The 19,202-nt window shown below is 36.1% G+C and overlaps 1 protein-coding gene across 3 annotated transcripts in view; it reads right to left on the bottom strand.

Moving 5' to 3' along the window:
* NKAIN2 (sodium/potassium transporting ATPase interacting 2) overlaps positions 1-19,202 on the bottom strand; it is an 876,886-nt gene extending 857,684 nt beyond the window's left edge. For 2 of the 3 annotated variants that reach the window (XM_011358756.1, XM_011358755.1), the window contains exon 1: positions 18,989-19,202. In XM_011358756.1, the coding sequence (XP_011357058.1) occupies positions 18,989-19,042 (54 nt within the window). In that variant the 5' untranslated portion in view covers positions 19,043-19,202. The remainder of the gene's footprint in view (positions 1-18,988) is intronic. The other variant, XM_023529803.1, reaches the window with a different exon arrangement.

A 19,202-nucleotide genomic window follows, 5' to 3' on the forward strand; every position in this document is an offset into this window, starting at 1 on the left:
GGGCTTTAATGTATGGACTTTGTGACACCGATCAGCATGGATGCTCAGGGGCCTTGTTCACTTGTAAGGATCTTATGTATTATATTACTATCCACATTAAGATTATCAAAAAGGTTAAAAGTGCTTCCTAAATGTGAAAATAAGTACTTTCAGTTATGGACAGATAAATTCTGTTAGTAACAAATTGTCAAAGGTCATGCAGTTAATGGCAAATCCAGAACTAAATTCCAAGAAGCCTGCCTCCCACTTAAGCAGTTTTAACTTCTTAAAGAAATGTTCCATTTATTTTGCCTTCTTTTCCCAACTACTTATTTCTTCCTAAATCCCTCCAGTTGATTTTCCCCATTCTAATGAAACTGCATTATCAAAAACTCCCTGAGTTTTGAATCCAAATGCCCCCGCTCTCCTCCTTGACTTTCTCTTCAATGTTCTTCTCTTCTGGATGCTCCTTCTCCCTACTCCTGTCATCCCCTGACGATATACTACCTGATCTTTGTCTAACTACTCCAAGTAATGGACTTCTTTTTTTCTTCAATAATTCCTTTTTCTCTTCAAATCCCATGAATGGCATTTCTAAAACCAGAATCCCAAGCCCTCTTCCTATTTCCCACTACTCAGAAAAGACCCAAGACTGTGTTACTATGCTTGACCTCTAAAAAAATTCTGCTACTGTCTGAAGGACATTTCCATCATTTTACTACTGTCACTAAGTGCAAAAGAATTCAAAATAAGCTCCTATTCATTCTCACTTAACCAGTTCCCTCTCCCAACTTGATTACCTCCCAGGAAGGTCACTACTCTCCCTGCCCCACACTGAGATCTTTGACCCAGCATCCTCTCAACCCCTCTATCCAACTAGCCTATCTATCATTCCATATCAACAATTACTTTTCTAAAGATCCTCTGCTATCAGCTCTTTACCCTGTTTACTCTTACCCCCTGATGGAAGCCAGAACTAAGTTTCCATTTTTTTCATACCTGAACTGGAGATGTTGTTATATCAATAGAGGCACTGTTATGTCAAAAGGGTTCTGTAAACAAAATACAGCTTTTGTTTTTGTCATCATCATTTTTGTTGTAGCTATTATCCCAGGCTCTCATTATCTTAAAACCAGATTATTACCTACTACAGATTAATAGGTGGTCTCCCTGGCTGGAGACTTCTTCCATGTGAATTGTCCCTGTATCTTCTACTTATTTTTCCTTAAATGTCACTTTGAACATGTCACTATATAAGAAACTATCCTAGCTGTGTGTTACTTATCACATAAAATTTAAACTCTTCTCAGATTTCAAAACTCTTCATCATAACAAAAGTTGCATTTATTGCTTAATAGGAGCCAGTGACTATTCTAACCATTTAGCATGTATTACTTATTTTAATTCTTCCAACAGCTGCATGAGATAAATATTATAATCACCGTACAGATTAAAAAAGTGAGGCACAGAGAGGTACAGGAATTTGTGTAAAGTGACATAAATTGTAGAGTCAGCATTTGAGAATTTGATTCCAGCAACTAAGCTCTTAAAAACCACATTATATTATACAACCTATAATCTTAACTAATTCTAACTACGCATTCATAACCCCCAGTACATCTACATAAATATTTCAATGTGAATGGGGGAGTCATGTCTCAGATCAACCCAGCTTCATGTCTCCCTTTTTAACTTTGAAATTAAATGATCTAAATTTTATCCATGCTTCAACATTGAACTAGACTTACACATCAATAAACCTTCCCTAATACAGTCTAATCATTCTAGTATTGCTGACCAGATGGAAAGTTCCATATTGTTCTCTTCCTTACTTATATTTGATGGGGGTTCAAGACATTCTACTCCCAAAATATAGCACCTTGGCATATTGGATATTTTAAGCTGAAGGAGTTTGAGAAAACAGCAGAAGCACAGTCACTCTGACCTTCCCTTCACCCTTCTCCTTTGAAACAAGTCATACATGTGGAAGGTGCCCTACCCACACAAGGAGGAAAGGAGCGTCCTTATCACTGAAGACAAAGAGACGCCAAGAAAAATCCTAACAAACAGGCCTTGCCAAGTTTCTCCCAGTTTACTACAATTACCTCATACTCCTTAATCTATCATATTTCTACATGACTGTCCACTCTTCATCAAACCTAGCATAAACATACTAATTGTTTCTTCAGGACTTAATTTCCTTATGAAGGCTCCTATGTCACATGAAGGCTCCTATGTCACATTATATTAAATAAATTTGTGTACTTTTCTCCTATTAATCTGTATTGTCAGTTTAATTTTCAGACCCAGCCAGAAATTCTAAGAGGGTGGAGGAAATCTTTTTCCTCCCCTACATATTCTACAACATTAAGCTTAGTACAAGTCCCATGGCATATATTCAATCAATATTTATTGACCAACTGATTTATCAACTCCAGAATGCATAATCCCAAGAGCAAAACTTAATGGTAAAGAGAGAACTAGGCCTTCAGAAATGCCTAAAGTTAGGAAGCGAGAAGAAATCAGGAGACAACAGAAGCATAAAAATAAGTTGTCAGAAGCCTGAGAGTAATATCTTCACATCTATTACTTTGTAAAGAATTATGGCATTTGTGTAAATCACACCCTGGATATGGTAAATTATCTCATTAAATGTGGTAACAGGGGCCAAAGTAATACTTTCCAAGCAATAGGTTTATTTAAGTCCATATAAGATTTTGAAACAATTAATTTATCTTAAGTAAATGATTATTTTATTTCAAGCATATATTCTCAATAAAAAAAAAATCATCACATCACAAAGAAGTATGGCAGGAAAAAAAAATTCAAATTCAATCAACTCTATGCATAGTAACCAACTTCTCTTTTCTCTAGTTTTCACACAGTTCAGCTCTTTCACCAGCTTCAAGAACAAGATTAAAAATCTGAATCAGATTCTAAAATCACTTTATCCATATGCACATTCAAGGATCAAGGTGATCTTACAAGGAAACAGGATTTTTGAACTTGCTAGCTCCATAATCTTCCCACAGTCTCATTCCTTGCCCCAGTCCTCTACCCGCTATGCCCCTCCACACACCCACAGCGGGTTCAAACGACAGCCCTCTCTTACAGTTACAAGAAAAATAATCGGCTTTCATTACACAGCAGAATCTTCCATTGACGAAGACCACTAATAGTGAGTGATGGGTGTGTAAGGTAATGTTATAGGGTCTGTATTGAGATATCTTCTGCAGCTGCACAGCTTTGTGATTTCCAACTCTCTGAGTATAATGAAAAGTCAAAGGCCAGATCAAAAAATAAATTTTAGAGCCAGCATGATCAAATCAAGGGACAATGATTTCCTTCGCACTATCCATCTAAGCGGCATCTTACATCAACATTAGTATTATCAGCACCTGGTCTGAACCAGCTGCTCTCATCTTCTAAACTAAAAATAAGATGCCTGATCTAAAATAGTGAGGACCAATATGAGGGATTCATGGTTCATTAAAGGGTTATTTCAATTTCTCAATTGAAAACTGATTTTATATATCTATAACTGTAGCTCCATCCATTGGCTACATAAATGCCTCACTTCTACAATTGTCAATTTATATAATAATCTACTATATGTGACTGGCTGGCATGTATTATTACTCATTAAAAACTCAGGAGCAGCAGCCCAAGTGAATCCTGAGCAATGTTGTTGGTGTAAACCATCCGCTGCTTTATTTTTGAGGCCAGATAACTGAGAAACATCATGTTTTATTGCTTCTTCAGTGAGGCTTAAAGCTGTAATTTTAATTTAACATGCATTATTTTAAAATCTCATAGAACAATGGGTATAAGTAATATTTTAACTTTTTAAAATTGTTAGCATCTTCCTCTAGGCTTTAAAAAAAATTAAAATTGTTGCGATGGTATTGCTAAATAGCAAAAGGTTGGCAATAATACCTCAAAGAATTTCAAAGCAAGTAACAAATTTTTAAGTTCAATGCAGCTATAAAACACATAAATAAATGTACCCATGGTGAACCCATGATCTGCACTCAGGAGCTATAAAATGGCTGTCGTGGAGAGATTCTGGTTTGGCACAGCAACCTGGACACTGGCATGGCTTGTTCAGCTGTGAAGCATCTGGATGGCCAGCATGGAAAAACGTTCATGTCTCACTACGCTGTATTCCGTTGCTGCCACATCGATGGGAAATACATCTACAAACATTTTAAAATTTCCAACAAAAATTAAAAGTCCCCTTCTATCCTTTTTGTTCAATTGTGAAGACATAAGTTCTTTTTCAAAAATCTCTTTGTACCAATACTTCATTTTCTAGTGCCTGTAGAGAAATAATGAGTCAATTTGGCTAAACAGAATGAGAAACTCTGATTCCTCAACTGCTACACATCCAATGATCTAGGTCTCTGTTTCACTGGACATTCTTTCTGTCCTTCTTTTAATACCTCCTGCTTAGTACAATAGATGGCACATATCAGATGTTTAATAAAATGTTCTGAAAGCTCTTTATTTATTTTTGATACAGCACTATTCCCAGTATGGTGTGAATATAAAGAAACTAACAACGAAACTCCAAGCTATTAAAGACAAACATGATATCTCAGATACAGGATCTTACCTTTAGAAAACACACAGAATACTTTATCTACTCCCCCCACTTTAAGGTGATGTTTTTAAGTGTCAGGTAATCATCTAAAATCTTATCAGACTTTTTCCTTCTCTTTCTACTATTTAGACAAAGTACTATTTGAGCTGAAAACATAAGGCAAGATGTCAATGAGCAAACTGCTTAGTAAAATCAGTAATGTTGGTCATGTCTTCCAGCTGTCCATTGTGCACTCGTATTCTAGCCCAAGATCTAATTTGGGGGCCGGAACAATTTCTACGTTTAAAAGCTAACTCACTGGTGTCCCTTTAATGTCTCTACTGGAAGTACATCCTAAATAATTACTGGTTTGGGGCATCTCAAAAGGCATGTCCAAAATCTAGCTTTCCATTGCTTTAATTGAATGTTCTTTTTCATTTCACTTTTCTTTAAATTAGCAAGTAAGACTGGGGATTCTCCAGATTCAGTTCAGACTGTGTTTTCTAATTAGATGATAAGAATACTTTAATTAATAACATGACCCCAGAATAAAAATCAGATCATACTGTTAAGCACTTATAACTTACAAATTTTAGCAAGCACCGACTTTTGCAAGTCAGCCAACTTTGTTAGTTCTCGACAATCCTTTAATTAGGCTAGACAGAAAGTAGCATGCACTAATGTGTGTCTTGGCTAAATTCCAGTGGGGGATCATTGCAGTCTGGCCTATGTAAACTTCCACTGGTGTCATCTGAATACAGTAGTCTTCTCCATTCTCTGTCTCTATTTCATTCTTCACTGATGTTTCATGAGGGCTCCTGCTTTTTACCCTGAGCACTGCAGATATTGAGTTAAGGAGAACTGCTGAACACCTACCACATCCAGAACAATGGACTAAGAAGTACAGTGTATTCTAAGAAAACCCACGTCCCTCTTCTTACATTTAGGCAGAACACATAAGCCAATCTGTATGAACAGCATCATTTTTATTCTCTCCCTTCCTCCCGTCCTACACCCACTATACCCACTACACACACACACACACACACACACACACACACACACACACCCCTTCTACACACCTAAACACATCTTTAGAAGAATGGTACATAACTACAAATAAAAGCTTCATACACATCTGGTTCTAAGTTTATTACAGTTTTTATTTGTTTTGGGGGGTAGACTCCGTTATTGCTATTTGCCCTGCACTATGTTAAAGAAAAATATGTGAGGTGATATTATTAATTGGTCTCTACACAAATATGAAGTTGGAAAAGCACCTTCTAGCCTAGATCTCCCAGAACAAGACAATTTTTAAATGCAAGATTTAATCATAAAATCAAGCTGAAAGAACCTTCAAGAAGTCCTGTAATTTACTCCCCTCCCTCCAGGCATGCAAATTAAAGTCCAGCAAAAGTCTGAGTTACCAAAAGAAAAAAGTTGGACCAAGAGAAATTATGCAGTCTAAGATAGGATAATTTAAAAAATTAATCTCTACTCTTTCACTATACTTCCTTAGGAACGACTTGGCCTTCTGGTAAATCAGGACATCAAATATTAAAATACTGTTGAATATTCTTGGGTTTGAGGGATGACCTAAGAATATTAATTGCTTAAGTAGTTTTAATTGTAAGTTCCTGAAAGGCAATGCTTATAATTGCGCATGTGTGTGTGTTCCATAAGAGTGAGGAAAGCTTTCCAAATTCTTTAATCTTAAAAAAATGCTTATTTTTAAATTTATTGTCTTATTATTAACTCTTATCCAAATTTTAATTGAATTAAATCTCATAACTTGACCCAAAACTTTCACATCTTACACATCATGTAAATAATTATACATCTGTCTCATAATTAATATGTACTCCTTATCTGAAATCTTTCTTAAGAAATGTCATGAAGATATACACACACACATATATGCACGTTTTAGCAGACTATCGAGAGAGGACGTTGAAAGTGTCAAATATTCATTTACAGTCTCTACTGGCACCAAAGGAAAGATAACATTCACCAAGTCTTAGACAACAGCCACCTGGCTCAAACTAAAATAAGCAAAGCAGCCAAGAATACAAAGGATTGGTTGAGCACATAAGTAACAATAAAAAGTAGCTTTCAAATAAATCTCGATTCAACATTGCCTCTCCAGTCGATATTCCCACAAATGCTTACTCAGCACTCTCCTTCCCTGATGTATGTCTCAACCTACCTCCCAATCCCTCTTGGATTTCCTCCTACTTTTCCCTATGCCTTCATGAACACTAATCCACCAGCCTGCTCTCCTCATTTACTGCATGCTTGGAAACCCAAAATCATCTAGAGAGTTGTCAAAATGTCTAGATGGCTAAGTTGCCTCCCTGAATATTTTTATTTCCATAGTCCAAGAGGCTGAGGGAAAGGGGTGCTGGGGTTGACTTTTTAGAAAATTCCCCATGATTGTGGCCCAGGGCCACGGTGAGCAGGGCATTACTCTGACAGATCCACAATGACCCGGCTCAAGGCTAGCCTCCCCTTCATGAAATGGCCTCCACTATCTTCTGGACAACTCGAAATCTATTATAAAGAACACCTGCTGTTATTTCTCAGTACTCTTTCGAGCACCTTGCTTTAGCTCAATGGATCTCAACAAGGGGGCTATTTTGCAATTTGGCAATGTCTGCAGACATTTTTGGTTGTCACAACTAGGAGTTTGCTACTGGTATCTAACGTGTAGAGGCCAGGGATGCTGTTAAACATCCTGCAAAGCATAAAACACCCCCACAACAAAGAATTGTCCAAAATGCCATCCTTGCTGAGGCTGAGAAAGTGCTTTACCTGAAGCCTACCTTTCCCTTGTCTTCATCACTTTATTTAATCTACTCATTAAACATACCCATTCCTCCCAATTCATCCTCCCTGGCTCAGCGACCTCCAGACTGTCCCTAACCATCTTTCTTTTTCAGTCCAATAACCTGCTTAACCGAGACTCTCCCCAGTTTTCATAACTAATCTACAATCCCCACAATACTCATTCTTTCCTGGCTGTGTTCCTTTTCAGTCCCTTATTTCTGATCATCTTTAATAAAGCCTAAATACACAACAACAGCTGGGCCTCATTGTCTCTCATCGTTCTTGACTACTAAACCCTCCACCCAATTCTGCGGCCAATCAAGGGCCTCTGCAGCACCCAAGAAGTGTGCCTCTCCAAGATCTACACTGCATTTGTTGCCTCTCACCACAAGCATCTTACCTCCTACCTTTTCTATTATCTTCCTTGTGCTAAACCCACCTCCCTATTCTCAAATGCTTGCAATGGCACTCCAGTAACCTGACTACCCCTTCCCATTCTGACATCACTATTTCCCACCCAGGCCTACTTGCTGTCAGACATTTTATTCTTCAAGACACCTTAATGCTCTCATGAACCCTGTTTTCTTCAGTCTAAGAACAAGGGAGCTTCCATTTTCTGCTTTTCCATTCCAGTTCTTAGAAAGTCAGGAGACGATAAAGAAGTAATTGGTTCCCCTATAAATGCATGCCACCCAGTTTCACTAAGGCCTTTGATGCAATTCGATAATCCTTTAATGTATTGCTGCTTTGTCCTTACATTCCCCACGGGGCTTGCTCCAAACTTCGACTCTCACTGTCACATCATGTTGTTTCTTATTCTACTATAGGGAATTGGCCATTTACCTTGAGAATTAACAACTATAGTAACGTAGATCCTATCTTATAAAGGTTAAATTCCCTCCATAGGTGCTCAAGTCCATGCACAAACTGAACTCCTAACCATTCTCTGCTTCACTACTTACCAGTAAATCTGACTCCACACACAATTATTACAATACCATTGACTATACTGTAATTTACATCCCTGTGACTGTTTTTATAAGCTGGAATTTGCAAATCTCAATCCCTTCCCTTTTTCACTCTTCTCCTCAAATCCTCCTCTAGTCTGGCAACCATCAAAATGTTTGTTTTGTTCATTTATTTTGTTCTTTAGAGTCCACACATAAGTGAAATCATAGAGCATTTGTCTTTCTCTGTCTGACTTACTCTACTCAGCACAATACCCTCTAGGTCCAGCCAGATTGTTGCAAATGACAAGATTTCATTCTTTTTTGATGGCTGAATAATTTTCCGTTCTATATATGTACCACTTCTTCTTTATCCATTCATCCATTAATGGACACCCAGGTTGCCTCCATATCTTGGCTACTGTAAATAATGCTACAATAACACATGGAGAGCTTTCCAGACAAGAAAAAGCTAAAGGAGTTCATCACCACAAAACCAGTATTACAAGGAATGTTAAAAGGATTTTTTTAAGAAGAAGGATAAAAAAAGATTAAAAATATGAATAATAAAATAGCAATAACTACATATCTATGTAGCAATAACTCATATCTAGCAACAAAAATTAATTCCTGTTGATTAGGGTAAGAAAGACATAATTCTATACATAGCTCCAATATTTACTTTAAATGTAAATGGATTAAACACTCCAATCGAAAGACATAAGGTAGCTGAATGGATAAAAAAAAAAAAAGATCCTTACATATGCTGCTGCTACAAGAGACTTACTTCACATTGAAAGACATATACATACTGAAAGAAAAGTAATAGAAAAAGATATTTCATGAAAACAGAAATGAAAAATAAGTGGGGTAGCAATATTTACACCAGACAAAATAGACTTTAAAACTAAGTCTAGAACAAGAAACAAAGCAGCATCTAGTAATCCCACTTCTGGGTATTTATCTGAAGAAACTCAAAGCACTACTACCTCCTTCTTATGAAAAGGAAGTGAAAATCAACAGGTTTCCCTTAAGGGTTAAAATAAGAGACATATAATTAAAGGTCACCAAACACTGTTGTTACAAGATTTACATTTACTAAATGTAGACTGAACTTATGCCCTTTGCCTAATTTTTAGGGCAGTTTTTTTGGAACAAAAACAAATCTAATCCTAGACAATATAAAATGGTAAACCAGAAAAGCACTGCCCCAATATATCTAAGAGCCTGTGGAACTTCCCAGAAATGTTTTACATAAAACCAGAAATATGTTCTTAAGAAGACTATTAATGAATTCAGAGTCAACTTCGCAGACTTCACTAGAATATCCTTTAAAAAAAATCCATTGTTGTAAGTAGAGTAGTGTAATTTGCTTTTGAATTGTTAGACATTCAAGAGCCACTCACTCCCACCCGACCCCAGAACTGTACAAGAGGGAAACTTTGATACCAGGCCAAAAGAAAAGCAAAACTTAGTTCATAAATGCTTTTCAACAGCCATAATTTAACCACCATCCTTTGATCAAATAAAATGGAACCACATTTTATGAAAGATGGACAAAAATGAAACTCCTGCTAAAAAATTAATTCCTGTTGATAAGGGTAAGAAAGACATAATTCTATACATAGCTCCAATATTTTAGAAAATTACAAGTTATAGGTTCACTATCATCAAATTTGTGGGTAAGCTTTACTAAAAAATGGAAAAAGGAAAAAAGAGACCCAGGGCTCTTTATATATCACCTGTGTAACATCAAATTCATAATAGCTTCTAAAGCTTTGATACATGTAGCTCACTCACTGCTCCTAATACCTGGAGTTAAGCACATCCACAAACTCGAATCTCATCTTTGCACCTCAGAGTAAACAAGTAAAACAAACAGGTAGCACCTGGATTCACCATATCCGACAGGGTTCATGATCTCTATCTTATAAAAAGAATGAGGTCAGAATCTCTGTGCCCACAGGGATGAACTGTGACCTCCAAGAGCAAGCTGCCTCACACCACTGCAGGTACCAGAAAAAAGGAGGTACTCAATGCCAAGGTGAGTCAGCAGACCCCTTCCCCAGGGGCCAAGACCACTGAAGGCAGCATACCACCAAGCTATAATGTTCTCTCCTCACTGGGGCTTGTAGAGGTCCTCCCCACTGTTTGTTTCCCAGTGCCATCCGAGACTGTCCTTTATAAATCTGAGAAATCTGCCTTGTACATCTCCTATGGCTAGAAGCCCATATTGAGTAGATGCATATGAATTCCCTACCACTGAACATTTCAGACATAACACTGCTCCTTCCATCATTTGGCACATAGCTGTCAGTTAAAGGATTTGAAACACCTCCTTATTCTGTTGGGTAATTAGCATCATACAGAGGCATACAAAGACTTCTGTTAACAGGAGAGATTTGATCCCTCCATTTCAAACTAAGACCCATTTGTTTTCAAAGAATGAAACATTGTTGGGGTTTTTAAATGTGCTACTGTTTTAGACTGTATGCATTGATTAGAAAACAAAAGTCAGTATAAGGACTCACTCCTCACCACCCGGTCTGCAAAGGCAAACATTTAGGGTATGATGCTGGAAGAGAGTTTGGTTTCAGATGTAGGATACAGACATTGTTCCTCAACCACTGCTTTTAAAGAAAGTGCTTCGGCAGATGCCCTCTGCCAGGTGTCCTGAAGTTCCAAATATCCTTGGAAATCTGCTGCAACATGTCATGTTCTTTGCAACATCAGCAATTGGACTTGACTGAATTTCAACGTTAAGGGTTGCGATTTCAGTGGCTGAAACATAATTTCAAGAACCTCAAGTATACATATAAAAAAATAACAGCCAAATATCTGAAAACAAGGTTCCCTTCAATTAATTATGTCATAATATTTGATATTCTTAAACATCTTTCTGTATTACTATTTGTTAGATACCTGTTTAAATCGCTAAGAATTTCCATACAGAATTCTTAGCCCTTAAATATTGTTTAGATAATAATTTAATATTACTAACTTTTAGACTGCATCATTAGCCTAGAGTAAAATTTTTGCTGAAATGTGTCTCTGAAAATACTAGTTCCATAAAGATTGATAGGGGATATCAATCTTATTTATAAAGCCTCCTAAAAATGATGGTAGTTGAAGAAAAAAAGTTTCTACAAGAAACTAGTTGTTGCACCTAGGGCCACTTGCCAAATGAGATATAAACACCCCCATAACTATTCCTGCTCTCACTAGATGAACATTTCTGAAGATTAAACTATTAATAATTACAAAGATTTTCTAGGTATCAGAAGTAACACAATAATAAAGCCTTTCATGTAAACTTTAAGCACGTTTTCTCCCCAGATTCTCCCAAGTGTCCCATAGGGTAAACAGGTCAGGAATTATTTGCCCTATTTTTCAAATGAGAAAATGGCACTCAGGAATATAAATGGCCAGAGCAAAGTCACGGTTATGTACTTGTCCAGTATAAAAGCACTAGACTGGGCATAGGAAAATCTGCCTTTGTACTTAGTCTAGTGTTTTTTCAGTATCCATCTTTCTTCCCTCCTCACCCCATCTCTCTCAATTTCTCCCTACCCCCTCTCCAGAAATCTAGACTGAAGGGCTAGGCTAGCAAAGAGAGGCAGTTGAAGGAACCAATTCTGCTCCAGCATCACCAGGCATAAAGAGCAGAGACTAGAGGCACTGAATCACTTTCAGACTTTTCTGTATCTCTATTCATTGCAAAGACACAAATGCTGTAAAAAGACTTTCCATTTTCCTTTTTAAACTTCTGAATAGGGACTAAGCTATAAGTCAGAAACAGGCATAGTTGGTCCAAAGGACAAAATGAGATAATGATCCAGTCGGGTTGAAGAATTTCATAAACTGGTCATGCTCTCACACAACACCATTAAGTGGAGACCTATATTCTAGGCCCAGTAGTTCTCAAAGTTTGGTCCCTGACCAGCACCATCAGTGTCACCTCAGAACCGATTAGAATTTCTAGGGCTAAGCCCTACCCTTGACCTACGGAATCAGATACTCTGGGGAGGGCCCATTGGCTGGTGAGGAAAAAGGTCTGCAGGTGATTCTGATACATACTGAAGTCCTAGAAGTGTTCTAGGATATTCGATACATATTTTAAACAACATATTACCCAAAGTCATTTCCAACAACAAAAATTTTAACTGATATTCTCACCAATAGTGGTCTGGATGGACTTAGGTTTTGGGACCTTAAAAAAAAAAAAAAAGGCAAATGACATTAGTCTGCATTAGCCATTCATCAGGGATTAGTTTCAAATAGAACTGAAATTTGAGAAAAATGAATACATTTCTTCCCATGGAAACTGTTTTTCGCATACATGTCAAGGTATCCAAGCCACTACTGAGAAGCTATTTCTCAATAACCGGTCAGAAATGCATAGTAGCTATAACATTTTTTCCCCCACCCTTAAACAACAACAGAACCACAACCTATTACCAGTGATTTCTCTAGAGTAGAACTACAAGAGTGTTTTTGCAATGTCAGGGCACACTTAATCAAGAAAGGGACACTGACGCTACAGAAGGCAGCTTCTCTTTTTATTTTCTTGTCCATATACCAGCATCTCATTGTCTTGAAACCCAAGTCCACTTGAGCCAGTCAGGTTTGGACAAGAACCTGACATAAACTCTCCCTCTCTGAGTCTACTTAGCCTTGTGTTGATTACTGTGTCAACCAGAAATTAGTAGGTATATGTTGCCTTTGTTAGTGAAACAAATATAAGCTACTGATGTTGCTTTATGTCACATGGAAATGAGGCAGTGTAGCCTGGTGGCACAAAGTCAGTCAGGCTAAAGTTGGACACACCTGAGTTTGAAAGCAAGCTCTCCCACTTCCTAAGAGGGTGACTTAGAAAGCTGCTTAAACTTTCAGAGCTCCATTTCCTCCTCTGTAAAATGGGGATACTAATATCTCTTACCTACCTCATAAGATTATTAGAAAGGAATCAGTGAAAAACACATGTTTAGCATTTAGCTTAGAACAAGCTTCCAATACAAATTAAGTTTTTATTATTTTACAAAGCTAATTTTTAAAGCATAACAAATTATAAAAACACAAAATTAAAAAGCTAATTTTTTTCAAAATGCACATAAAAGTTTATTTGTAACTTTTCAAAATGCCTACAAAGTATTTTTAGGGGGATCAAATTTAGCATGTGATCCATAAATAATTTAAAAGGTAATAATTATTAGTATTAGAAGTCACATTACTCCTATTCCAGGTTAAAAAAAAGAACATCTACAGCTTGCATTAGATTAAATGTTTTGACTGTTCTGTCAGTTAGACCCAGGGCCTGTTTAGAGTTTAAGCCAAGAAAAAAAAGGAAAACACTGCTTTCAGGAAGATAAGCAAGTAATGAAGGTGAAGAGGTGAAGTACTGACTTTAAATAGTAAAAGCTTTCAAATATAAACACACTTGAAATATTAAAAGAGAAATCAATTTATAAATTTCATTGGCCATACTAATTTAGAGAAAGAAAACAATATAATTGCCTTCATAATTTCTAAGTGTCCTTTATTTCTTGAGGTTGGTAAGAACAAATATTTCATACACTAATATATCCACCTTACAGAAATGAAGTAGGTGTAAATATAGTTAGTACCTATTTCTATTGTTAGAAAAAAAATCCTAGATAAACATCATATCTTTATGTATTTTATTATATTAAGGAGGCAGGGGACTAAAATTGGAAGAGTTCATTGTCTACGTGAAAAAACAGACTAGAAATAGTTTTCCTGTGTGTGTGTTTAATTTCTGACATTTGTGTGTTATAAGGCATGGAAATACAGTCATTTCCATTATTAGCAATATTAGTTTCAAAGCTACTTTTGGAAAAATTACACTGAGCTGCTTAAAGTTTTACTAAGTAACTGAAATATATTCTTTGAAATTTTAGCCATTAATAGTATATACAAATATTTAATGCAATTGATATCATAATTTTAATATTTTTCCTTCCAGTATAAACATAGAAATGTTAAAATGTGCTTGTCTCAGGTTTTCTTTTTGTCAAGCACACGCATATACAAAAAGAAACAGACCAAGAAATAAAGACCTCCTATTTTAAGGCATCTCTGGCTGCAATTCTTGACTGGGCAATTAGAGAATTTGACCCCAAAGTAAAGTAGCATCAGAGGGAAAAGGAGGTGGCATTGCCCATTCGCATTTCTGGGCCATTGCCCACATATGGGCCCCGTGCCAGAGATGACTTTGGCCTTCTGCATAGGGGATGCTGCCCATCCAAGCCTTTATTGTATTCGAGAAAGAGAAACAGCACTGCACAGATTGGCTTTCTGAAACTTCGGGTATACGAGAAAAAAAAGCTGCCACTTGGTTTATGAACCAAGAAAGAGAACTGGACACTGGAAGAATCTTTCTGGGTAAACATTAGAGCAAAGTAGTGCCAAATTACAATTAATACAAATTACAAATTAAATACACACACGCACACACACACACACACACACACACACACAAATGCATGACAAAATTTGGGGGTGCAAAAGTAGAAAACATTTAAAAAGAAGAAAATTACATTATAACTTAACAGACTAATAGCATAATTCTTACATCATAAATTTCTGAAATACTACATGGAAATTTTTAGTCTTCTCATGAATCGGACTGGTTCACTACCTCAAGATTTTATTATCAATGATATTCAAATCTAAAATTTTTAACTCTCAGATCAGGAAGGTTTGTGACAGGTGAAGTTCAACACTTTTGGAAAACTTTCAAACTTGTCAAAAGTATCCTAGAAAAATACAAAGATTCTACCAGTAATTTTCAAGCCAATTCATGTAATGCTTTGTTTTCTACAAAGTAATCAAAGAGCATGTAAGTATGAATGCTGCATCAAATCACAATTGACAACACTGAAATACTCCATAATTATAATAAATTTGTTTTTGTTTAGTCCATCTATGTACTCATGACCTTCTCTAATAAATGTGTACCTCTGAAAATGCTTAGTAACCATGCATAGAAAGCAACTGATCATTCTTAATTAAGTTTCAAATGTGCCTCTTCACACAGCTGCACACACATGTGTACTAACCTAATTGTTAGTTGCACCTGCTCCAAGTTAGGAATATTTCATAGAGTACATGGCAAGAATGGCATTTTCAAGTGTAAATCTGTTGCATGTAAATCTATACTTTCTTTCAGTAGTTAATGGCTCATATGCTTTGTGCCATATATAGGAGCCTGCTGTACAAAAATGTGGGTGATTTTGAATTTCTGTACTTGAAAACAAAGCTGTCTCTTCCATCTAAAATAAGTTTTATTCTTCCATAATATAACTGAGTGATTTTTCACTGAGAAATATGAGTAATACTTTTCAACGTTTATATAAAGGACACTTTTCATTCAACCAAACATTGAAAAGAAAAGCTGAAACTCTTTCACAACTGCTGAAAAGTTGTAAATAAGTTAAATTGTTCTTGTCCTATACTCACTATATCCACCAGTTCAAATGCCATGATGATTTTTGTTACTATCTGAAATCTTGAGTTTCTGAGTATTAAGGACAGCAATGATAAAAAAAAAAAATTACCTTCTTCAGATTATGAGCTTAAATTCTGTATTCTACACATGTAGCAAATCAGTTTCCAGAGATCACACCCCTTTTTCAAAGGAATCACCCTAATATCTGAAGTTGGAGTAACCACATATCTCAAATATCTTAATTTATGATAGAGACAGACACTTTTTCATAAAATGGAAGTTTTGTACTAAATCTCTATGGTATGAAATTCTAATTTCTTGTTTTATAAACCAATTTCCTGATTTTTAAAAGAATGGGTTTGTCCAAACTGGTAGTCTGACAAACATTAAACTAAAAGCACATTGAACATAATTAAAAGCAAAGCTACAGAATCTTGACAGGTAACCTCCTCTGGAGGGTTTGTCTCTGCCCTTCTTCACTTGTTAAAAGGATCAAAACACCATGTCTGCTCTGATTAACAAACCGATGAATAAGGTTCCCCATCTCCACAATACCAAAAGCTACCTTATCATCTACTACATTAGTTGCAAGTTTACGTTGACAAATATTTCTTTAAGTGTAATGAAAATACACTCTACTTACAGAATTGTAGGTAAATATTTCCGGAAACTTAATAAAGTTACTTAAAGAAATTTAATAAAGTTTCTATTTTAAACTCTTTGTCTTCAATTAATTTTTTAATAAACTAAGATTTTTCCGTACAGCTACAAAAAAAAACACCCACATGTTACAAAAATGCACACCACACATTTAAAAAGTAAACAAAACTGAGTGGACTTTTGTGTCAATCAGGGTACATGAGTTATAACTTCTTCTTGAAACCTGTCTACTTATAAAACAATCTTTTAATGGCTCAAAGAGACAAAAAGTCTTTGAAGACCTATTAAGAGCAAAAATATATATATACATTCACCTATTTTTTGTCCAATGCTTTGCAACTATTGATTTGCAAAGGAAGTATTTTATTTAAAATTAACTACTATATTTCTAAGAAGCAACAATTACCAAAAATCTCTGAGGTCCTTTAAACGTGATCATTTCACCCTGCCAAATCAATGAGATATTCTTCATCCTTTGTTTTTTGTTCTGCATCTTCATGAACATGGCTGCTAATTATATTATCCTGGTGGTACATAAATCTGAATGGGAAAAATCTCATGATTCTTATAGAGCATAAAATACTCCTTAGGATTCAAATGTATACTTACTTAGATCGAGTACTCCTAAATTGCAGTGAATTCTGTTTTGCTAGAGAACTTAGCTTTGATTCAGAATTTCTGTTTCATAAATGATGTAGCATCTCTCCAACACACCATTGCATGTATGCATGCACGTGAACACACATACACACACACACACACACACAGAAACCTTTAGCCTTTTCCTGCTACTTTGTATAGTTAGCTTCCCTATTTGTATATTTGTTTTTCTAAAATTGTTTAAGTTCTTAAGTTTGTACTTATCACACAAAATGCCATACACATCTCATGCCTACATTTGCCATAATAAATCCCTACTATGTTAAATGAGTAAAAGTTAAACCACATTTTTAAAATTGAAAATTGAAAAGACCATAAGAATTCTCTGCTCTTACCCACCCATTCATTCTGACAGTTTTAAGATTTTACAGTGTATCAAGTGTTTTCTGAAACATATAGGAACATAAGAATGTTTTGAAAACATTTATGCAATTTGGCATACTTGGCCTAATATAGTTTAACAAAGTAAGCTCTCTTATTGTTCTGATTAGCTTTATCATTAAGAGTAAAAATCCTTTATTGCAAAACTTAAATTAACATGTGGTAGGAAAAATAAAGTGGTTTACACATCATCAAGAAAATATTATTCTTAAAACTTTATTTATATTCTTTTTCTTAAACCAAGCACCTAAGTAATTCACAAAACAAAATACCTCTCCTGGGAAAGAAAAACATCCTGAGATAATATACAAGAAAAAGCACTACTTCAGCTAAAAACTAAACAAAACAACAGCAACCACCATTCATGAGCTTCATGACAACTAATAAACAATGAAGAATACTTAAAGATTTCTTCTATCAGTTTCAGTAGCAAACCCTTGCTCTTTTGAACACTTTACTGAATGGGTTCTCAGAAATTTCCTTCAGTCTTGTAGTCCTTTCAGCATTTATGAAACAATTGTTGGAAACGTAGGTGGCTCTTCAGATTAATTTAACTTTCCAGAGAAAGCTACTTGATAACAGGAGTGAGCAAGTACCTCCGACCTCAAATTAACCACTTACAGTGGTACATTTTTCATCTCTAAAGTATTCCCAGCCTCTCTTTCTACTGCCTTTAGTTAATCTAAATTCAGAGACAAGACGTTTTTCCATTATTGGCTTCTTGCCTCTTTACAACTGAACAACATTCCTCAAAAAGTACATATAAGTCTCCATGCTATGGAATCAGACAACAGTATCCATTTCAGGAACAATTACACACATAATGTAAGACAATAGTTCTCCTTAGAACCGTTCGCAATATTTGTGATTTAAAGTCTACTGGTTAGTCTAAGGCAATGGTGTGGCAGAGTTCATCTAAGTATACGTCTTCAATCTACATACTTTTAAAACTCAATGTGGCTTACAGATCAGACAGCTATAAGGATACCATCTGTCCTATATAGTGGCTTTTTAGATCATTATACTTATAAAACAATACAGTCCATGAAAAATAACACGTGTGAATGAAGAAACAAAGATAATGTAAAATTAATATTTGGAAGAAAAGTCAAAAATTCCATATTTCTGTTTTAACACCTGTATATTAAATTATATGTGACTATCACGTTGTTACATTATAGGAATGCAAAGAATAAAGGAACAAGAGCTACATCTTGCTTTGCTTAAAGAAATTAAAGACAAGTTTAACCCGCACCTGCCAAACTGTCTTCAGAGGGACAGAAATAGGTAGTGGCAGAAAGGCTCACCCCTCCCATACCCCACAGCGCGTCTCCCTGAAATCATTTTAAATACAGGCAATATATCTGTCACCTTTTCTCTTTTACTTTTTCTTCCATTCTAATGAATGGCAGAAGCTTTAGGCACCCCCCCTGCCCACTATCTCAAAGGCACATAACAGAATAAGAGGACCCAAGAGTCACTTACCAGTTGCATGCCACAGATAAAGATAAGCGTGCACCTGCCATTGCAATAACCCATGGTTTCCGAGACCCCTGCCACTGCCAGACTGTCCCACGTCGGCCACCGTCGAGCCCCCACTTTATCCAATCAGATCGCGGGGAAGGACAGGCAAACCTGCCGAGGGCTCGGGGGCTCCCGGCTGCTGCTGCCAGCGTCCTGGGAAGTGACAGGCATTAGG

This window comes from Pteropus vampyrus, unplaced genomic scaffold (assembly GCF_000151845.1).
Source record: "Pteropus vampyrus isolate Shadow unplaced genomic scaffold, Pvam_2.0 Scaffold43, whole genome shotgun sequence".
In the NCBI taxonomy this organism is placed as follows: domain Eukaryota; kingdom Metazoa; phylum Chordata; class Mammalia; order Chiroptera; family Pteropodidae; genus Pteropus; species Pteropus vampyrus.